The 23,787-nt window shown below is 37.6% G+C and overlaps 1 protein-coding gene across 1 annotated transcript in view; it reads right to left on the bottom strand.

Annotated features, from left to right (window-relative positions):
- The window catches only part of COL22A1 (collagen type XXII alpha 1 chain), a 627,027-nt gene that overhangs the window by 391,396 nt on the left and 211,844 nt on the right, over positions 1-23,787 (bottom strand). Inside the window, exons 6-7 of the mRNA XM_072602989.1 lie at positions 18,404-18,527; positions 9,220-9,495 (exon numbers count right to left, since the gene is read on the bottom strand). Coding sequence (XP_072459090.1) covers positions 9,220-9,495; positions 18,404-18,527 — 400 coding nt within the window. The remainder of the gene's footprint in view (positions 1-9,219; positions 9,496-18,403; positions 18,528-23,787) is intronic.

Here is a 23,787-nt window from a genome sequence, read left to right as displayed (position 1 = left end):
GAGCTAACATGTACCCCATGGTTTCTCTTCTCCAGAGTCTTCTTCAGTGATCCCCGCATGACATGAACATTAGACCCTTCATCAAACAGACTGCTCTCCTCAAAAAGTCTCTTGTAACAAAGTAAGACAATTAAGTAAAACTAACAATATGGTGACCTCATCATCTGAAACATTTTATTTCTGTAGTATTTCTCTTTTTAATGTTTTTAATTAAAAGAAATGTATTTTCCTTTCCTTCCACTTCTTACCTCATTAAAAAAGAAAGAGAAATAACAATTCCTTGTAATAAGCATAAGTACATATAGATGCATACATATATGTACAGTGGGACTTTCCCCTATATATATATATATAAAATCTCTACTTTACCAATACTCTTCTTGAAATATTATGTTAAGAACTAAACATAATTTCAGTTGTGGTATATATAGGGTAGAGTAGTGGATCGTTCCTTCTTCCTGGAAGCTATACCTCTTATATTGTAGGTTGTTTTGGCTGTTCTATCACAGTGTTAACTCATGGTAAGTTTACCTTCTACCAAAATCCCTGTATACTTTACAAACCACCGATTTCTAATCATGATTCGCCTGTCTTTCATTTGTGAATTGGATTTCTAGGAAGACTTTACATTTGACTGAGTTCTTTTTCATCGCTTTACCTTCAGTCAAATGTTCTAACTTGTCAAGACATTTTTGGATCCTGACTTTGTCATACAAAATGTTTGTTCTCCCTCCAAGTTTGATGTCATCTGAAAATTTAATAACAATGCTTTCTACACCTATATCTCAATCACTGATTTAAAGCAACTGTTAAAAAGTACACAGCCAAGTAAAGAATTCTGGGGCACTCCACTGGGGATAGTGTTGACCATTTCCAAAACCATCTAACTATATCAAGATCTGATCCATAATTGCGAATACTGAAAGTAAGCACCATTTGAGCCTTTGTATTTGTTTAGGCATTTAAGTATCAAACAGGACAGATTACTGGGTTTGGAGTCAGAAACACCTGAGCTCAGATCCTGCCTCTGACATCCCCTAACTCTGAGACCCTAGGCAAGTCATCTAACCTCTGGCTCCCTCCATTTCCTCATCTGTAAAATGAAAATAATAATAGCACTTACCTCCCAGGGTTATTTTGCAGATCAAATGGGTTAACCTATGTAAAGTATTTTGCAGGCCCTATCAATCAATAAATAAGTATTTATACACCCTAAATCCCCCCAGTGCCTGGTATATAGCAGGTATTTAATAAATACTTGTTTACTGATTGGTTCTTTGAACTCTTCAACTCTTCCACTGACTATATGACCCTGCACAGGTTACTTCCCCTCACTGGATGTCAGTTTCCTCATGTATAAAATGAGAATATTGAGCTAAATGATTTCTAATGTCCTTCCAATATATTCTATCTTATGTCCTATTTTCTCACATTCCATTTTTCATCTCTAACATTCTATATTCTAATATTTTTCATTTTAAGAGTCCTCTCAGATTTAATGTTGTATGAACTGAGGTCCCTTTACCTCTAATATTCTATATTATAATATACTATGTTTCAAAAATCCTTCCAGCTTTAATGTTCTATGATATAAGGTCTCCTCCATATTAATATTCTATATTCTAATATTTTACATTCCAAGAGTTTTTTCCAAATTAAATCTTTTATGCCCCAAATTTCTTTCCACTTTTAACATTGTGCATTCTCCTTCCTGATAGGCTATGTCCTAAGGCATGTAGTAAGTCCATCATTCCATGAAATGCTTTACTAGATACCTCATTATGTCATGCATCTTGTTATAGCATGGGTAAAGCAACAGTGCCTTCTGACAAAATAATCGCACATTATAATATTTCATTGTCACACATGAAATCTATTTAAAGTACATCATATACCTTCATTTTAGTGGCATTATCAGTCACAAAATACTTCTATTATATCATCAGAAACTCACAATAGCGCTTCTGAGGTAGGAAGTAAAAAGATGATAAATTTTTTTTTTGTCTTACAGGCAGAAAATGAGGCCTAGTGAAGGGACTTTTCCAAGGAAAAAGTAGGCTCCTAACTATCACCAAAGAGTTGGTGTTCTATAGGTAGGGATTTATGGGATATAGAAGACAGCTGTCTAAGAACACTGCAAAGGTAGGAAGAGACCAGGTTTGAGGGTCTTTAAGAATCTAATGGAAAATGTTCTCTTTGATCCTAGAAGTAAAAGGGAGGTATTGTAGTTTGTTGCATCAGGTGGTGACAGGTCAGGCATAAGAGGATATTTTTAACTCAATGTAAGAGAAAAAGATTGCTTATAAATTAGAACAGTCTCAAAAGAAAGAGTTTGGATGATGAAAATCACAGAAACCCTGCAGTAGGAGGGACTCCAGCAAGTATCTAATTTAACATGTAAGCAAGTATGCCATTTGTAACCCCTGACAAGAAATTAGTCACGTATTTAAACTCTTTTCTACTATTATCCTTCATATTTTTGAGGAAGGAAAAAAATCTCACATTCTCTCACTACCAATGCCCCTATCGCCACTCAGTTGTTTTGTTTCCATGTTAAAGACTCTTCCCTGTTGAGAAGATGAGTAGTAAGCCAGAAATGAAGTCTGTCTCACCCATAGAAATAAATTCCTGTTTAGACTTGAGATTCTAAGTCAGTGTTAAGCCAAGAGAACGCAGCTGGTTTCCGGACTGAGCACCACTTTAAATGCTACTTCATAACTCTGGGGGCAAAAGACAAATGGCATTTTTTTCTCTGCTCTTCAGCTAAGTGTCTGTGTTTCCATGATTTTGTGTTTTCTATAAAAAATGGAATTGCTTTGGCCTAGGCTTGACCAAGAGCAATGAGGCACCAGGGCCTAGTAAAACAATGACATATCAAGATATCATCTCAGAAATATGGGCTTATTTTCATCTCTCTACAGTTTTATCAGTTGGATTGGTGATGCAAAATAATAGAAGGCTAGACTGATAGGGCCAAGCCAGCTCAGGTCAGGGTCAAGTCAGATCATGTAGTATCAGGGAAGCTAACCACAGGAAAAGGATTAGGAATTGGTCACTGCTTCCTGAATTCACAAGATTCCCAGATTCACAAATGCTCTTCCCATATCTAAAGGTGTGGAGAGGCCACCCAAGTTTTCATTTGGACAAAGGGGACATAAATTTGAAGATAGGGATGGGGGTTTGTACCTGTGGACAACAAAAAGGGAGAGAGGTAGCCATGTGTTGGCATATTTAACAATTTGTTCTGGGGGGAAAAATGGACACAGGACATATCACATTATTAATATTTCTCCATCGCTTTCTTAAGTCTTGACAATTTATAATCAAAAAAATAATAAAGCTCTGATTTGGAGTGCTTACTGGTTTCCAAAAATATAAATGGTCACACTGAAATTTTAACAAGAAAAACTAGTTTAAGTCAGCTCTAGCATCCCCTGAAGGGAAGTATCAAGGATTGGGCCAAAGACATCATCCCCACCCCTGGCTACAGCCACTCACCATTCTAGACCCAGGGCAATGCTTGCGTTGAAAAGAAGAAGGCCAGAGGGAGAAAGAACCCAGTAATTTAGGGTAAAATACTCAGCACTGGGTCTGGATTCAGGTCCCAAATTTAGGTAGTGTTTTCATGTGAACCATATGTTTTGGTGGTGTTGGGTGTTTTGGTGTGAACCATATTAGCTCCTTGTCTTTAAAATGGGGAAAACGAAAACTTAGAATGTTAGGGTATTAATATCAGAAAGGACCTCAGAGATATCATCCAGTCTAATTTCTTCATATTATAAATAAGGAAACTGAGATATTAAATGAGAGAATTTTAAGAGTTATTATAGGAGATAATAGTGACAAGAAGAAACTAGGTAAGGCCATGTAGAGAATTGTACCTCTTACCTCACAAATTTGTTGTAAGGATCAAATCTGATACTCTCTATAAAGTAGTATAGAGATATAGGACGTTATCCTGAACAATTTTCTTTATTTGAGAAGATGGAGTATTCCAGGGATTCTGTATATCTCCAAGTGAGGTAATTTGAAATTAGAGAATCCAGACTCTCAGAATTGGAAGGGATCACAGAAACCATCTAAGGATAACTCTTGTTATTGTTGTGATTGAGTGGATTTTCAGTCTTGCCCAATTCTTTGTGATTCCATTTGGGGTTTTCTTTATAAAGATAGTGGAGTGGTTTACCTTTCCTTCTCCAGATTATTTTATGGATGAGAAAATTAGAGTAAACAAGGGTGAAAGACTTGCCCAGGGTCATGCAGCCAGTATGTGTCCGAGGCCATATTAGAACTCAGGTCTTCCCAATTCCAGGCCTGGTGCTCTATCTACTGCGCCACCTAACTGCTCAAGGCTGACTTTTACCTGAATAAGAATCCCTTCTTATCATCTCCAGTTAATGGTTATCCAGTTTCTTCTTGTAATGACATCAAATAACAGATATCCCACTGGCTCCCAAAGCATTTTTTTTTCTAATTTTATTTTTATTATAATTTTAATCATTAGTAAGCTTTTTCCTTGTATGCAACCTAAAACTAGCTCTCTGGAAGATCTATCTACTGCTATTAATTCTGTTTGGGGGGCAAAGGAGAACAAATCTTCTCCTTCTTCTATGTGACAAGCTGAAGGCAGCAGCTACCATGCTCTTTGTGCACTTTCCTCCTCTTCCCATCCCCCCAAATCTTTTCCACATCAGCCTAAGCAATCACATCTCCTTCAACGTACCCCAGAGAACCTTAACCTCTTCAGTCTTTGACTATTGTGCTTGCCCTCCTCTAGACACTTTAGACCTTATGACTATCGTACCTAAAATGTAGTGCCCAGAAGACAGCATAATATTCCATATAAAGCATGTCCCCAAAGTCTTACTGCAATTTTCTACTTGAATAGTTTAAAGTATGCTAGCATTCTTCAGGTTTTTGAAAGGTTGCAACAGAGAAGACAGATTAGAGTTATTCTATTTACTTTCATAGCTAAAACTACACTAAGACTTTTGGGATATTTGGTATTGCCAAAATACGTGAGAAGACATTATACTTCATTTAATGTAGTCTAAGATGAAGTTGGACTTATTTAGTTGTTATCTCTGTTTCAGCTCCCATAGCTGTCATATCTCCCTGTTGATTCACATTACGATTGGACTGCACAAAACAACTTCGGATATATTTAAATAATAATACTAACAATAATAACAAATAGCGAACATTTATATAGCATTTTTACTATAGGCCGGACACTATGCTAAGTGCTTTCCAATTATCTCATTTGATTCTCCCAACAACCTTAGGAGGTACTTGCTATTATATCACCATCTTATAGATGAGCAAACTGAGGCAAGCAGAAGTTAAGTGACATGCCCAGAGTCACATAGCTAGGAAGTATTTGAGGCCAGATTTGAACTAAGGTCTTCCTGACTCCAGACCCAGAGCTCTATCTACTGTGCCACATATTTTGAATTTGTGAAGTTGATTTTCTTCTTTTCTTTCTTTTTTTTAATCTTAAGTCATATTTATTCATATAAAATTTCAGTGTGAGAGATAAGTTCGTATAGCGGTAGAGAGCCAGTCTTAAAGTCAGGAAGACCTGATATCTTGGCATCTTACATACATTACATAAGACCTAGAATCTTACATATATTAACTAAGCTGCCTGGGCAACTCACTTAAACCCTCAGTACTACAGACAATTTTCTATAAATTGTTGAAAAGGCACCAGCCTGCATGGGTACAGAGTATTTCCTCAACTGGGAGCTCCTCATGCTAATGAAATCACAGGTCTAGATCCTATTCTTATCCTTAAATTTCACCTTATTAGATTCAGCCTGGCATTTTATTCTGTCAAAAGCTTTTTGCATCCCTACTGAGTCACCCAGAAGGTTAGCTTTGCATCACCAAGAAGTCTGATGTCACTTAGCCTCTGTACATAGAATTATTGTATCACTGGTTGTAGAGAGAGCTTTAGAGATCAAGTATCCCACTTTCTTTCATTTTATGGACCACTTGGGAGGGGTGTCAGTTTCTTTATCTATAAAATGAAGGGATTAAAGTGTGCTTTAAGGTCAGTTTCAGGTTGAAATTTACATGCGTCTGCCTAACTGACCCTAGTATCATGGGATTTTTAGAACCTACAAAAAGTACAGGTTATTTCATCAAACTGTCTTATCTTACAGATGAGGAAAACAGAGCTCAGATAACTTGTGACTTGACTGAGGTCACAGAGGTAGTAGCAGAGGGAGGATTCACACCCAGGTATCTGATTCTAAATCCAATGTTCCTTAATGTAAGGACCATCTTGCCTATAAATTTTCATGGTACAGTTTCATGAGTAAAAATTCATGTTGTTTCCAAATAACTAATCCATGTGATTCTGTGAATACTTTTCAGTTGTGAAAATCAAGCTTAAGTTAAATTCAAATAGAGTATTTACAATGTTCCTTTGTGCTTTTTCTTTCCTCTCTGAAAAAACAAACACAAAATCCAACTCATTCGTCATCCTGTTTAATGCATGAGCTATAATCTAGAGAGTTGCAAAGACCAAATCCTAGATCCTTCAAGCTGGAGTTTTGAAGCAACTGCAGTAAGGTCATGAAGTCTTCCTTGATAAGACAAGCAGAGAAACTTTCAAAAAACTCTAAAGGGCTAAAAATGTCCCTTACTCACTTCACAGGCAGTTAAGTTAGCTAAAATAATAATGATGCTTCATTAGCATGGTCTGCTCCCTGTTTGCTGAAGCAGAACAAGGCTTGGGAGTGGCCAGATATCTGCTTAAAAGGAAGGATGAGCAACAGACAGGTTAAATGACAGTCACCTCTTGTTAATGTCATGGCACTCCATACCGAGCTAGGGAGAATTAGCAAAAACAAAACTGGCATGCTCTAATAGTGAATTCTTCCTCCTGGAAGGGCAGCTCAGTGCTTGAGAAGAAATAAACTCTACTTATTAATGTGCATATCTATTCTCTCCTACTCTCCTGTCAGCTTCCTCAAGGCCAAGGCTATGTCTCATTCTAATACTTTACCTTTAAATAATAATTTAAAGTTACAGTGTCAAAAAATGTTAGTGCTGGAAGGGAATAATTACTGTCTTCTAATAATCTGTGACTACCAATCATGTGCCTTTCAATGGTGCTTTAAAACTGACAAAATCTTAAGTGTGAGTCAAAAAGGTAGTTTTCTGTTTGTTAACAGGGTAGCTCCTCCTTAATTTAGAATTGATTTGTCCCTTTAAAAAAAAGAACACTGCCAATGGTCCTCAGATTTGTTTTAAACTAAAGAAACCAAGGGAAATAATTATATTGACTCTAATTGTGCTCGTCCTTCATTGCCAAAGAAGACCATGCCATCAGAGATATAATGACATGACTTGCACTTGACTTTGTTTTGAGTGAGTGAGGGTTGTGCAGGTCACCAGCCTCACTTCTCCTCCAGAGCCATCTGAGTCCAGTGACCAGATGTTCATCAGGATGACTGGAGATGACCCACAATGAGGCAACTGGGGTTAAGTGACTTACCCAAGGTCACACAGCTAGTGAGTGTCAAGTGTCTGAGGTAAGATTTGAACTCAGGTCCTCCTGACTCTTGCACTGGTGCTCTATCCACTGCACCAGCTAGCTGCCCCACTGATTCTAATTATCAGGATCTGAGAGGCAGAAATAGATTTATGCATAGGTTCAAGAAGAAATCTGTTTTGGAACATGGCATATAATATGACTAGAGTGGAAGTGATAGATGAGGTTTAATAACACAAAAATCTTCTGAGGCACCTTCCTCTCCACTTTCTTCCCTTCTCCTCTTTTTCTCCTCTCCTCTTCTTATCTCCTCCCCTCCCTCCCCCTCTCCTCTCCTTTCATCTCCTGCTCTCCTCTCCCTTCTCCTCTTCCATCCTCTCTTTTTCTTCTTAACTTTGTCTTGGGGCAAGGGGAGCAGAAGGTGATAACACTGTTCTTCTTGTGAGTAAAGAACATAGACAAAAAACCAAGGAATAGAGAGGAAAACGAGGCACGAAATGATCACCAGACTTTGGCATGGCTATTCCTACCTTATGCAGTGTTGCCTATACCTCTTTTCCCATCATTTATCTGAATGCCTTCCTTCCTTCATTTTTCTTTGCACCTCTTGAATTCCTCCATGTTCAGCAAGGTTAGCTCAATTACTATTTGGTCCAGAAAGAGATTTCTGACTATTGCATCCCACATTCCTAATTTTTACCTTTCATTTACTTATAAGAGTCCATCCTTGTAGCCTGTTAATATTTTTTGCATCCTATCATCCAGGTTGTGTAATGCTAATGAGAGTTAAAGATCTTCCCCATCCATTAATGGGCTGGCCCACTAAAGGAAGGTTGATTAGAGAGGCTTCTGCATTTTGTTAATTTTCTAAGGAGGTTCTGGTTCTCCAGGGTTGTAATGCCCTCTGGCTCTGAAAAGTGTATAAAGACTCTGGGGTGGGGTTTTACTTTGGGGCTTACTCATTGGAAGTGTTTGTTTGGCCAGGTGAGACTCTGGGCAGCCACTAAGAGCCCCTCTTCCTCCTCCTGGCTTTGAAAATCCAGATGTGGGTGCTTCTCTCTCTGGTAACTAAGTACGTATGGTCAGACAGATCTCTCTGTTGATCTGTGATGTACGTATTGCTTACAGTCAGACAGATGGAAGCCCCGTCAGTTGGTCGATCTTTATTTCTCTGTTTGTATTTTCTCGGAAGTTTAGGGTGCTGACGTTTTCCCCTGAATTAAGTGAATGATATATGTGCTTGATTAAAGTGATTGTCGACCCCTCAAAAGTTGCCTTTCCTTTTAGAAAAGAAGATCTAAGAACCTGTACAGCAGGCCCTCCTGTGTATGCTAGGGTCCTTGCTGATACAGTATGTTACCTCTCCTAGTATTTGTATCATTTACAAATTTGGTACTAATGCTATATATGTCTTTTTCTAAATCATTAATAAAATATTAATTAGCAGAAGTCACAGTGTAGTCAGGATTTGAACTGAGGTCCCCTAATTCCACACCTAGGTTTTTTATTTGTTCCCCTCCCTCCCCCACCATATTATAACTGCTTTGGGCGGCAGGGTATCATTCACATTCATTCTCATTGACTATTTATGTGACCATGTTCATGAATTCATAGAAGATTTCATAAGCCTAGTAAACCTCACAAAGGCTATTCTGGAGGCCCAAAGCCATGACAGTTGGTTGCACTGGGGTTTCATTAGGCAGAAGGGAACTCACGTCAATTGGCACACTGTCATAGAGGCGCTTGCCAATCACGGTCTTTCCCTGGATGTCAATGTTTTCTCTCTCTTCAATGGGCAGTGTCTGTACCAGCTTGCAGTCAATGTAGAGGGACACATTCTTGGCTTGAATGCTGAGAGCAATCTTGTGCCAGTTTCGGTCAAACAAGTCACTGACTGGCACACCCCGGAAGACCACCCGCACTGCATCCTTCATCACCCCTACAGCATTATACTCCACAGCTTTGTTCTCTCCATCCAGCCGGATAGAGACCTGAAAAAAAAATCAGAAAAGTTTTAAAAGAGAAGGGACTTCTGGTAGAATATTTATATTCATTTCACATTCATTCAACATTTATTAAGCCTCATGCTACATGCTAGACACTATACTAGAAGGTTGGAATGCAGAAACAAAAAAAGAAGTTCCTGTTCCTCAGGAACTTTAACATTCTACTAAATAAAGGATACACAGATACCTAAATGCAAATACAAAGCAAATATGAAGTAATATTTGAGGATTAGATGAGACCTTATGTACAATGCAACACAAGCTGAAGCTTGAAGGAATCTAGTGATTCTGAGAAGCAGAGTTATTAAGACCTTCCCAGGCATGGAGACTGGAGATAGGATGTAAAATCTGGGAAACTACAGGCTAGCTGGACTGGAATTTAGAGTATATGGCAGAGATTAATATTCATTTACATTAGAAAGATAGCCTGGAGCTAGACAGTAAAAGGGTTTAAATGCCAGACAGAGAAGGCTATATTTTGTTCAGTTGGCAAGAGAGAACCACTGAAAGTTTCTTAAGCAGGGGAATGACTTGGTCAGATCTTGTTCTATGAGAATCATTTTGGCATCTGTGTGAAACATGGATTGCAGAGAAGACATACTGAAGGTAAACAGACCAATTAGCATGTTGTTGCAATAGTACTGATAAGTGATAGCTGAACTACGGTAGGGGTGTGGGGTGGTCATGTGTGTAGAATGAAGACAGATTGAGAGATGTGGAGTTATAATTGAAACAATTAGGCACCTAATTAGATATGGAGAGGTTAGGAGCAGAAAAGAGTCGAAGGTGATTCCAAGGTTGTGAACCTTGGTAACCAAAAGGATAATGGCACTCATAACAGAAAGAGAAGTTAGGAAAAAGGATAGAATGTGAGGGGGATGGGGAAAGATGAATTCTGTTTTAGATATGCTGAATTTGAGATACCTGTGGAATACTTCTGGCAAATGGAGATAAAAGAATGAAATTCAGGACAGAAACCTCTCCTCCTTGTCCTTCCCTTCTTTCTTCCCCTCCTTCTTCCTCTTTCTCTCTCTCTCTCTCTCTCTCTCTCTCTCTCTCTCTCTCTCTCTCTCTCTCTCTCTCTCTCCAAAAACTAGGTACAATAAATCAGAGGGAGAAATGGTCCTGGAACCTAGATTTCCTCCATCTCTAGGCCAGAATCATAACTTAAAAAAATAAAACAAAAACTCTACATTGCTGGCTTATGTTATCTTATTCTCAACCATAACTAGACTTGCTGGTTATTTTCTACTTATCTTGTGTCTAGCCAACCCTTCCCTAAGGAGCTATCAGTGGTTAACAAGATAGACCGTGGGAGTTAGACCTGTATCTTTAACATAGGCTTCATCACTAAGCATCCCTGTAGGGTTTCAGCACTGAGCTCATTTTGGCAGCAGCAAAGAAGGAAGAGTCAGACAGAAGGAGGACAGAAGAGTCTGCAAATGAGATATAAAAGGAGATCACAGAATAATGAGGTGATGAGGGAATCAAGAGCTATTCCAGATGGCAAGAAAGGGAGTGGCAAAAGGCCAAGCATATCCCACCAGGTTTCCTGTAGAGGGAGAGTTCAGACCAGGGAGAGAGCCTGAAAGCAGAAATTATCAGGGAGGAGAAAGAACTAAACCATCTCTTGACAAAAGCCATGACTTGTCTTCGCAGCCATTCACCTTGATGATAATGAGTTGGCTAACCAATGTGTCTTTGAAGTGAGCAACAGCCAATTTGTATTGCTCCTGAGAACAATTTGGGGAAGCAGGTCACTGAAGTCAGACTGCAAAGGTCAATTGTTTTGAACAACCTTAATACTGTGGTCACAGTGGAGACATTACAAATGTATATCCTATTGGTTCTACATGATAGCTGTTCTAATCTCTTCACTGAAGTGTATATGTTTTATATGGTACTGCACATGAAAGATCCTTGAATATGAATGACAATGTCATTTTGGAATAATAATAATAGTTGTATAGTATCTTAAAATTTGTAAAGTACTTTATAGTAATTCTATCTCACAGGAAACTGAATAACCTGGTGAGGTAGGCAATATGGGTAAGAGTTTTTAATTAAATTTTACTTTTCCAGTTACCTAACATTCATTTTCTCTCCCTCCCATCTTCACCACTTCCTTTAAAGTCAGTAAATAAATTCTATTAACTGCTGACTATGTGTCAAGCACTTTTTAAATCACTGGTGATACAACGAAAGACAAAAGAACAACCCTGCTCTCAAGGAGTTACAGTCTAATAGGGAGACAACCGACAACAACTATGTTCAGATAATATAAATATAGGATGAATTGGAGATAATGAACAGAAGGAAGGCACTACAATGGTAGAGAGGGGAGAGAGAAGAACAAAATCTTTGTAACAAATATGCATGGTCAAGCCATACAAACTCCTAAATTGGCCCCAAATATGTTTCATTCTCATTCTTTATTGTTTCATCACCTCAATTATTACCTCAAGACTGATGATGTACTTTTTCCTCCACGACTCCTGAATTCTTGCCTGAAGTCTTCACACCACTTCAAATTGAGTTCCTCCAAAACAGAACTCAACATCTTCCCTTCCAAACTGGCTACTCTTTCTAACTGCCCTGTCAATACATTTGTCATCCTCCCACTCCCTTAAGTTCAAAACCTTGGTATCACCATTGACCCGTCCTTTTCTTTGACTTCCTGTGACCAGTCACAAAGTCGTGTTGGGGTTTTCCTTTGAAATTCCCCTTGAATGTATCTCTACATACTCTCACTCCTATATCAAAAATCCTAGTCAGACCCTTACCACATCAGGCCCAGAACACTACTGCATCTCTCTGCCTCCAGTCTCTCCCTTGATACTGCAGAGACATTAGCCTAAATCACCAATTTCTTCATGTCACTCCTCTGTTCATATAGTTCCATTCCCTACTTGACAGATGTCCAAAGTCTTCAAACTATACTTCAATAATCTGGACATTATCATTTGGACGTAAACTATATCTTCAAAGCTATTTGATCTCTCCAGTACACATTCTCCACCTCTACTAGACTGGTGTCCTTCCAAGCCCCAAAACACCTAAAAACATTTTCATTTTGAAGACTAAAGAAGCAGGATGTGATGGCAAAGAGTATAAAATTTAAAGTCAGAAAACTTGGCTTCTTAATTCAACAGTTCAGAAAACCTGGGAAAGTCACTAACCTTGTTTGCCTTAATTCCTCATTTGTAAAATGAGCTGGAGAAGGAAATGGTAAGGCACTCCAGTATCTTTGCCAAGAGAACCCCAAATAGGGTCATAAAAGTCAGACAAGACTGAAAAATTCCAGGCTTTGAGGATGGCTCTCTCACATTTCTACAACACTTATAAAAAAACTATTTTCCCTCACGACTTTTTGATCTAGGAACCACACATATTCCGTTCCCCTCCCCTGTTTTACAGTTGAGGAAACTGAAGCTCAAAGGGTAAAGTGACTTGCCAAGTGGTAAATGCTTGGGTTCAAATGTAGCTCTCATATTGATTATATGTCTATTGCTTTTTTATGGCTCCATCACAATAAATGGTTGGCCTGTTTTTCACTCAGGGGATTATTTTGGGATATTACTTTGGGAACCTCAGCTTTGTCACTATGCAATCACTTTACCATTTCTAATTTAGGAGTGCCATCCACTGTTGTAATCTGAATCCCAGTCATTCTTGCTCATTCTATACAACCCTTGACCATGACTTCTCCAAAGTTCACTATTCAGGGACAACCCAAACATGCTGGAGCCTTCTTGACTTTTTCTTGAAATCATCAGGGTACCAACAGATTATTCTAGAAGTCCAAAGTCTTCTCTCACTCTTGACATGTGACCTGACCATATTCTCTTCTTATTATAAAATACTTTAATGACAGTCTTTATTATTATCATGAGTTCCTCAAATGGTACAACCTGCTCACCGCAACATTATTCCCTCCAGTTCCCTCTGTGTGATGTTCATCTTTAGTTCTTCAGAAGCTATAGTACTGCAGGTCACTTTGCCATATAGCAACACTGGTAAAAAGTTATTATTGAAAAGAGAGTTCTGTCTTTCAAGAGTTTATAGTATCATGGGGGAAGCAGCACATATAAGAGAGTGGTGGTCAGTGGCAAAACTTTAGTTTGGAAAATTGCAACTGGAAAGTCAATTTCTGAAGTCACAGAGGGATAGATTGATATCTTCTTGTCTTAGAAACTAACTAGCTATGTGACCCTGGCAAATTTAACTTCTATCTCCCTCAGTTTCTACAAATAGAAAAATGGGTATAATAATAGGAACTTCTTCAAACTATTGTTATAAGTATCAAATGAAATGATCTTTTTCTGTATTTAGTATAATGCCTCTGTGTGTGTGTGTGTGTGTGTGTGTGTGTGTAGTGTTCTCATCCCCTTCTCCCAATGCAGAAAAATGAGACAGTTAAATTGATCATGGCCCATGGTTCTAAAACTGGAGAGCAGGGTAGGGGATTAGAGGAGGGAATGGTACCTGTATAGTAGTGAAACAGTTAGTGAGATGGCTATAGAGCCATGTGGCATGGAGGTGAGGAGGGAGGGAAAAATGAAAAGAGAAGGAAAGGAAAGGGAAGGGAAGAAAAGAGAAAAGAGACTTTCTATCTCAATCTCAATGAAATTATGGTACTTCTAAAACATTACAGAACTAGGAATATTAGTAGTGGCAGTGTTGGTTCCCGATCTAGGAGAAATGGGCTAAGTTAGACTTGTACTCCAGTTCAAGTCAAAGATGAAAAACCAAAAATCAGGATGTCAAGGCTTCACTTCACCAAATCACAGTATCTGAGAACTGGAACAGACCTTAGCAACCATCTAGTCTGTCTACAAAAGGAATACCTTTTATACTTTACCTGACAAGTATTCAAATTCAAGTTCAAATTCTTTTACTCCTGCCATGACTTGAGAAGTGGTGGCTAGATACCGACCCTCCACTGACTTGGACACAGGGCCAGAGAATATGGCATGTTGTCTTTTGAGAGAACTATATTTTCATCAACTTTCATCTTGTTTAAATGTTCCTGAACAGCTAAGTGATTCAGCGAATAGAGTGATAGCCCTGGAGTCAGGGAGATTCATCATCTTGAGTTCAAATTCAGCTTCAGACACTTACTAGATGTGTGAAACTGGGCAAGTCACTTACCCCTGTTTGCCTCAGTTTCCTGATCTGTAAAATGAGCTGCAGAAAGAAATGGCAAACCACTGAATACCTTTGCCAAGAAAATCCCAAATGGAGTCAGTTTGAGGTAACTGAAAAATGACTGAACAGTTAAGGTACTACCTCCTCCCTCGTCTATAGAATCACATAACTCTAGAATGTTACACTGGAAGGAAATCTGGCACATAGAGTATTAGCAGTGGAAAGGACCTTAGAGATCATTTATTATTGATGAGAAAACTGAGACATAAAGAGAAAAAAGTAACGATTCAGAGTTATAAAATTAGTATTAGAGAGGGCAAAACACCAGAATGGTGTAGTGAAAAGAGCAATACAAGCGACTAGTGGTAGAGTCCATCACCACCATATGGCCTTGGGTATTTCTGGTAGGTTTACCAAGTCTCCATGAGATATGCAAAATGGGGATAAGGCTATCTTCCATGTACATTGAGGTCTCTCCGGGCTCTCACCTGTATTTGACACTTTAGTGTTTACCAAGTATTTTCCTTACAATAACCATGCACACGAAATATGTGCTTTATATTGTGTGCAAATACATGCATTATTATTCTCTTTCCTACAGAAAAGGTAGCAGAGGTTGTAAGAGGCCAAATAATTTACCCAAAGTCAATCAGCAAGAATTAGGGCTAAGATTTGAATCCAGAACTTCTATCTCAAAGTTTAGTATCCTTTCTAAAGCAAGGTAATCTTGAGCTGAGAAGAGAACCCAGGTGTCCTGAATGTTCTTTCTTCCAGATGGCAAACGAAGAGGACAGAATTGGAGAAAGCCTTAGCCATGTTCTTTTTTGCATACATTTCCCAAAGGGAAACATAGTGGCTCATAGAAGAATTTGGCATCTACCTTCCAAAAGCTCATTTTCCAGGTGAAGAAAAAGGCAGACGACTAACTGAAATACGGTTGGCTCATTAACTGTGTGAGCAAAGAGGCTAACAATTTGCCAGAGGATGAGATCTTTGATGACACACCAGTTGGTTCCTGGGATGACTGTACTTACTAAGTTTTGCATTCCCCATTTAGATGGGAGCTGAAAATCACCCTCTCCAACCTATCAAAGTGAAAAGTCAGACGTTATTTAGAAATGTAGTGGGAAAACATCAATTGAAAAGTAAAAGCCAAAGTGAAGAAGTGGATGAAATAAAGACAGACTAATATTTGAGAGAGAGAGAAATATTTAATTCAAAACATTTTGGGCCAAAGTTACTACATTCCATGATCTACTATGGAAACAATTCTGGAGTTGAGAATAGTGCTGCCTGCTTATAATTGCTTCTACTGGAGAGGTCAAACTCTGAGCTTTGGAGCCCATCTGTACTAAGTATGGTACTAATACAGGAAGTTGGGAGGGTCAACAGATTGCCTAAAGAGAAGTGAACCTGTCCAGGTAGGAAAATGAATAGATTAAAGCTTCCATAATGATCAGCATTGAGAGCACATTGTATAAAGAGCTGGACTTGGAGTCAGGAAAAATCTGACCTCAGACAATAACCAGATATGTGAATGCAGGCAAGTAACCTCACCTCAATCTGCCTCAGTTTTTTCATCTGTAAAATGGGGATAATTATAGCATTTATAATTATTATAAGAATCTAACAAGATAATATTTATAAAGCACACTGCAAACCTTAAAGCGCTATAGACATAATAGTTGTTATTATCATTACTAGCACATGAGTATCTCTTGCACTTCCAATTGGAGAGAGAGAAAGATAGAGAGAAGTGGGGGGGAAGGGGAAAAGAGAACCAAAGGGGAGGGAAGGATAGAAGGAAAAGGAGGACAGGGGAAAGAATGAAAAAGGGTAACTCTGGGAAGGGAGTCAAGAGACATGTTACTCTTACGGAAAATAAGGTGAAATGTAGGCTAGATGATTGTGGGGAAGGGGACATGGATATAACTACCCCTTACCTACATATTCATGTGCCCTAAACATAGGCATCCTTAAACGCACATGGGTTTAGGAGTACAATCATATTCTTAAGGTAGAAAGAGTCAATGATCATCCTCATGATAGTCATGTATGTATGGATTTTGTTTTGGCTTTCTCCAAATATCAGTCCAGTTACACTGGAGGTTCACCACCAGGTTGACTATAGTGTGATAAATTTGGCAACAACAATTTTCAAAGGCTAGCTACTAACTGTGTGTGTGGGGGGTGGGGATTATGTTCTATCACAGTGAAAGAAATGACAATACTGAAAAATTACACATCTTAGAAATATTAGAAATACTTATAGTTTGCAAAAGGTTTTTTCTTTTAATTTTTTTGTTACATTTGAATTCCAATCTGTTTTCTTCTCTGCCCCCCCAACCCAGCGCTGGAGAAGGTCAACATCTCCAGTTCTAAAGAATGATCCAAGGCAAGATTGGAGGCAATGAGCAAAACTAGAAGAAGAGAAAATACTAGGGAATGAGCCCGTTCCAAGTTGAGTCAAGCCAAAAAATTCATCAGGGCCAAAAATTCAAAGGGTTAGGAAGAAGCATTAAATGGAGCAATGAACAGCAGTCAAAGATAAGAGGTGGTCAACACAGAAAAATAAACACTGCATTGGGAGAAACAGGGAATGTTAACAAATGTCAGTTAATGAATGTCAGACAAAGTCTCCATTGAGAAAACATCCTTTTTTATTGAAGCAGTATGATATCCAAGAGGTAGTATTATGTAATGGCTAGAGAGCTGGTCTTGGATACACAAAGATCTGGTTCAAGTTTTCTCTCTGAGATACTAGCTAAGTGACCCAGAGCATGTCACTTAAAATCTCAGGATCCCAGGCAATTCACTAAAACTATAAATTGAAGGGAAGGCACTAATCTGTATTGGTAGAGGAAGTTCTTCTTCGTGAGTTCCCTACATTAATGTTGTCATCGGTCTATTTAAAAAAACAAGAATGCTACCCATGTGCGTTTCTCTTGAAGTCCAATCTGCAGAGCCATAAAATGATAGGCCCTGAACATAAATTACAATTCTCATTGCTGGGTCCACTGTTACCTAAATAAGCTTTCTCTGATACTGTCTATCAACCAGTGAAGCTGTCTAGAAGAAATAGCATCTATTTTACTTGGTTTTACAATATTTTTACTCTCCTCATCGAGCTGCTTTAAGCACTCATCAGGAAAATAAATGGTATATGGTCATTAGGGACTTCCTCCTTTATCACATTGACAGAGTACTGCATATACAGCTAAAATCTTGACTGAAGCCACAGTCAATCAATCAATATTTATTAAGCACTTACTCTGCCAGGTACTGTCCTAAGCCCTGGGGAAACAAAAAACCAAAAGGTGGTCCCTGCCCTCAAGGAGATCAAAATCTAATTGGTACAGATAACAAACAAAAATATACAAAGATTATATACAGAATGAATAGGAAATAAAATTAAGAAACGTTGGGAAAGTCATCTTTTAGAAGATGAGATTTTGGTTGTACTTAAAGCCAGGGAGGGCAGTAGGCCACAGGTAACAGATTCCAGAATCTAGCCAGCCAATTATCCAAAGTTCTCTCTCTCTTTTTTTTTTTTCTGTATTGCCCTTCCTCTACCTCAAATCAAGAAAATGACCTGAAATTAATATCAAGTAGTCTGATTCAGTCCTATTTTCTGAATGATTGGGACTCTGGGTAGTAGAGTCTTTATATATCCAAAGCAAAAAGGAAACAAATGGTTCTATAAGAATAGGAAAACCAGTCAATCAACCAAGAGAAAATGACATACCTGTGGAATTCCATATTTGTCGATGACTTGCCAGATATACCAGTCTTCTCTTCGTGAAGTTTTCCTGAACCGGAAGGTAGTGACAAAAGCATACTCATCAGGTAGACCTTGGGGAAATACATCCCTGGAGGGAAACATGAAAAAAAGATGCAAGATTTATTAGTTGACTATATATTCAAGTTAAATGTTACTTTAGGTTATATGTTAATGTATGTTAAATATAACATGATATGGCTTCCAGATATTGTATTATAGTCTTAGATTTTAGGTTAGACATAGTGTACAGAAGAAGGGAAGTTATAGTTCCACTGTATTCTACCCTAATTGGACTGCATCTGGAGTGTCGAATTCCATTCTTGATACCATATTTTAGGTGAAATCTTGGAATTTCTTTATTTTTTTATTTCTTAAATTAGGAATGATTTGGGATATTATATCACATTGCTATAGATACTCTGGATTTCTTCCCCTGAGAAATGTCTGTTCATAGCCTTAGACCATTTATAAATTGGGAAATGGCTCACATTTTTACAAATTTGAATAATTTCCACAAATATATCTTAGAAATTACACTTTTATCAGAGAAACTTGCTGGAAAGATTTTTCCTCACTTTTTCTTTTTACTTTTAATTTTATTGATTTTGTTTGTGCAAAAGCTTTTAGATTTTATGTGATCAAAATATCCATTTTGTCCTCTGCAATGGTCTCTGTCCCTTGTTTGATCATGAACTTTTCTGTAATATCTATATGTTTTTTCATGGTTTTCAATTTTGTTTATGATTTTAGCTCCTACATAAACATAATGGAACAATTTCAGGCTTATTTTTGTATAAGATGTTAGTCTAAATCTAAATTCTTCCACACTGCTTTCCAGTTTTCCCATCAGTTTTTATCAAATAGTGTGTCCTCATTTCAGTAGTTAGGGTCTTTGGGTTTAAATCAAATACTAGGTTACTGGATATATTTGCTTCTATATATTGCATAGCTCATCTCTTCAACTGATCTCTCTTTTTTAATAAATTCAAATTGCTTTAAGAATGCCTAAAAGTATAGTTTGAAATTTGAAACTGTTTAGGCCCGCTTTATCTGCGTTTTTTTTTTTAATTATTGCTACTTAGATTAATTCATGGTTTTTGACTTTGTATTCTCTCAGATTGGCAGAAATGACCTCAAAAAAGTAATAAATGTTGAACAGGCTATGGTAAAAAAAAGAAACAAAAACAAAAAGCAAATACATCAACCCAGTCAATCAATCAACATTTAATAAGCATCTACTATGTGCCAAGCACCTTGCTAAGTAAGAGGGAAACAAAAAAAGCCCTCTCCAGGGGCTTACAGTCTAGTTGAGGAGAGCTGAGAGGTAGTGGATTAGCTGACTTTGAGTAAAAGCTAAATTATTTGCTGATCTTGTTGTAAAGCGGATTCTGACTGAGGTAGGAGTTGGACCAGAGGACAAATTCTGCTTTTATTCTGAGATTCCTTGGAGAAAAAGAGAAGGACCCTAAGGATAAGAGTGAGAGAAGTCAGGACTTTAGTCAACAAGAATGTCAACAATGCTTATCATGTGTCAAGCACTGAGGGTTAAATAAAAACAAAAAAATAGTCCCTGCCTTCAGGCTGCTTGCTCACAGTCAAAGAGAAGAGGCAACATGCTGACACCTATGTAAAAATAAGATATACACAGGATAAAGTGAAATAGCAGTGGGCTGGGTAAGGCTAAGATATTAGAAAGGCTGCCTGCAGAAGGTGGGAGTAGATTAAAATGCTACTCAGCATTATTGCTAGAGAATAATCAGGGCAAACTCTTATTAAATGCTAGTTATTAGCATTTTGCAGAGGTCAGTGTCTGTGGTCTTGACTTCATTCCAGTGGGGTGAGGTTATACCTCAGCACCTAAGGATGTTGTCTTGGTAGGCATTTAATGAGTATTTATGTAATGAATGATGTAGTCTCCTCAGGGGATGTGTAAAACATCCCTGTCTTCCCAAATGTTACTTGTGATAAGATCTGATTTGCCTGCTTGGCAGCAAAAATTCTCTATAAACAGCCATTTACCTGGTTTGCTAGATCTGAGAAAATCAAGGAAAATATTTCCCTAAGTCTATCTGGTCTCCATGTCCATTAACTGGGACCTGAATATGGCTTAGTAGTCAGTAGCATGAAGAGAAATGATTTTGACAGATAAGTCAGACTCAAATTACAAATTAAATGTTCATCACAGGCAGGGCAGTATAATGGTTCTAAAGTGGAAGTGTACTGGACCCTCAGAAAACATAGTTTCCAATACCAACTCCACTACTGACCTTCTATATGACTTAAGGCAATGCATTTTGCCTTTCTTTCCATGCCTCCATGCCTCCATTCTTACCTTTGTGTGTGTGTGTGTGTGTGTGTGTGTGTGTGTGTGTGTATGTGTGTGTATGTGTGTGTGTGTATGTATGTGTGTGTGTGTGTGTCTAATGGCCCCCTTTGGCAGCCTGATGAAAAACCTATATAATGAACCCCTTCTCTGAATCATGTTTTCAAAAACATAAAAAGATGGATTATGAGTGAAACCAATCATATTTAAAAGTTATCCAAAATATACTTTTAAAACAAATTCAAATATCCATAAGCACCTCTGTAAAAGCTAACATTCTACATTTGGTCACTTTTATTTCTGTCCCTTGTGCCTAGAATTGTATTCCTTCTTCATTTCTGCCACTTGGAATCCTTAGTTTCCTTCAGAATAAAAATAATGAAAAAAATGCAAATAAAACACCAACTTCTAAATGAGGTCCTTCTCGACCCTCCATGTGCTAGTACCTGTCTACCACAATATTATCTTGTATTTATTATATCTTCTGTATCCACTTATGTGAACGTGAGCTCCTTGAAGATAGGGAATGTACCATTTTTGTCTTTGCATTCCAATGATTAACACAATGGCTAGCACATACTAGGATCTTAATATATTCTTGATTGATTGATATCCAACACATTGTCTTTCATCTCAGTTTTAATATCCATGTCAACAAGCATTCATTAAGCACTTACTGTGTACCAGGCATCACTCTAAGCATTAGGAATATAAATACATGCACGAAGAGAGACTAAGAATGACCTCAAGGAGTTTATATTCAAAATTGGGGAAGATAACACATAAAAGGTAAAAGTGGGGTAGAAAGAGTAGAGAGAAGGTCCCCATCAGGACTTATGGTAGAGAAAGAGGTCTAGATAAACAGGAGTGGGGCCCCATGAGGAATGAAGGAGTGAACATGGCCAGCAGGGTCACTTTCCTTAAAATGGAGTTTCTAGGAATAACTGATGAATGAGAGGAGAGAGACTCAGAGACAGGATGATAGACCAGAGTGAGAAGGCTGTTGGTTTTAACATTCTAGCACTCTATATAAGAATGTCTCTTACTTTCAGACTTACTACTTCATAATCTATGTTCTAATAATCTGTATTGTAAGGTCCTTTGCAGCTCTAATCATCTGTGTCCTATTTTCTCCTGTTATGTATTTTAAGGTCCTTTTCAGATGTTACACTCAACTACAGATTTGTTTTATCAGTGTATGTACTAAGATCCTTTATAGCTCTGCAATTATGATATACTATTGAACAACAGACTCTATTTCTAAGTTCAATTCAGTTTGATGAACATTTATTTAGGACTACTACATGTTTGAAACTATGCTCAAAGGGCTACAAAGCTACGTACATCCTTTATTCTAACAATACTACTGTTATGTATATATATCCCAAAGATATAAAAGAAAAAAAGATGACTTTTTTGTACAAAAATATTTATAGCAACTCTTTTTGAGGTGGCTAGGAATTGGAAATGGGATGCCCATCAATTGAAAAATGTCTAAACAAGCTGCAGTATGTGATTGTAATGAAATATTACTGCGCTATAAGAAATGAGAAGCAGGATGATTTCAGAAAAGCCTAGAAAGACTTACATGAACTGATGCAATGTGAAGTGAACAGAACCAGGAGAACATTGTACATAGTAACAACAATACTGTATGATGAAGAACTGTGAACGACTTAGCAATTTCCAGCAATAATTCTTAGCAATTCTTAGCATTCTCAAGACAATCCCAAAGGACTAACTATGAAGCGTACTATCTGCCTCCAGATAAAGAAATTATATTAACTGAATACAGATTGAAGCATGCTATGATTAATATGGAACTGTTTTACATGATTGCACATGTATAACCCATATCAGATTGCTTACTATCTCAGGAAAGGGGTGGAGAGGGAGAGAAAAAGGCATAGAATTCAGAACTCAAAACTTCAAAAAAAAACAAAAGTTAAAAATTGTTTTAATATGTAATTGGGGAAAAATAAAATATTATATATTAAAAAAATAAGGACTACTGCATGCAAGTCCATAGGCATTGTGGAGAATACACAGATGAAAAGACAGTCCATGCCCTCAGGAAATTACAAGAACCAAGAGAACATTGTATATACTAATAGCAATATTGTTTGAAGAGTAACTGTGAATGACTAAGCTATTCTGAGTTACATGAATATTCAAATCAACTACAAAAGATCTATGAAGGAAGATGCTATTCATCTCCAGAGAAAAAAAAATGATATACGGAAGGATGTATTAGATAAGTTTCACAAAAACATCTGAGTCAAATGCTAGCCTTATCCAGTGCAGGACTGAAGGAAACAGCCTGGAACTCAATTGTAACCTCAATAAATAAATATTTAAAAGAAAAAAAGAAATTACAGTATAGTTGAAGAAATGACAAATTGCCACATAAAATACTATAAAAATTTATGAAGTCCATACGAGAGACACAATATTCAGTGAGAGATCTGGGATGAAATAATATCTCCCCATTTACTTCACTTAATACTAGCCAAAATCAACTTTTTTATTTCATCTCACACATAACATTCCATCTGCCATCTCCTTGCCTCTGTATAGGTTGTCCTTAGACCTAGAACATACTTTCCTCATATCATCATCTCCAGGACAATCCTTAGTTTCCTTCAAGGTAACTACTTCCTTCAAGGTATCTTCACTTCCAACATGGGTCTTTTTCTCATTTCCCAAATCATCTAGTGCCTTATATTTATTTGTATATGTTATGCATATAATTGTATATGTATATGGCATTACCTCTTAAAGAATTCCTTAACATCAAGGACTATTTAATTTTTAAACCCTGGCACATAGTAGGTGCTTAATAAATTCTTATAAATTGATTAAAATGTAACTAATTCAACAAATAAAAAAATGCAACCTCTTTCAGAAACTTCTTTTCCTAATTCCTCTAGTCAGTAATAGTCTGCTTCCTCAGACATCATACTGTATTTCTATTGATCTTGTCCTCGTTATCTGTGTGCATCTATGTGGCTGCACCTGGAGTGAG

This window comes from Notamacropus eugenii, chromosome 4 (assembly GCF_028372415.1).
Source record: "Notamacropus eugenii isolate mMacEug1 chromosome 4, mMacEug1.pri_v2, whole genome shotgun sequence".
NCBI classification, from domain to species: Eukaryota; Metazoa; Chordata; class Mammalia; order Diprotodontia; family Macropodidae; genus Notamacropus; species Notamacropus eugenii.
This window is presented reverse-complemented; position numbering and strand designations above follow the sequence as displayed.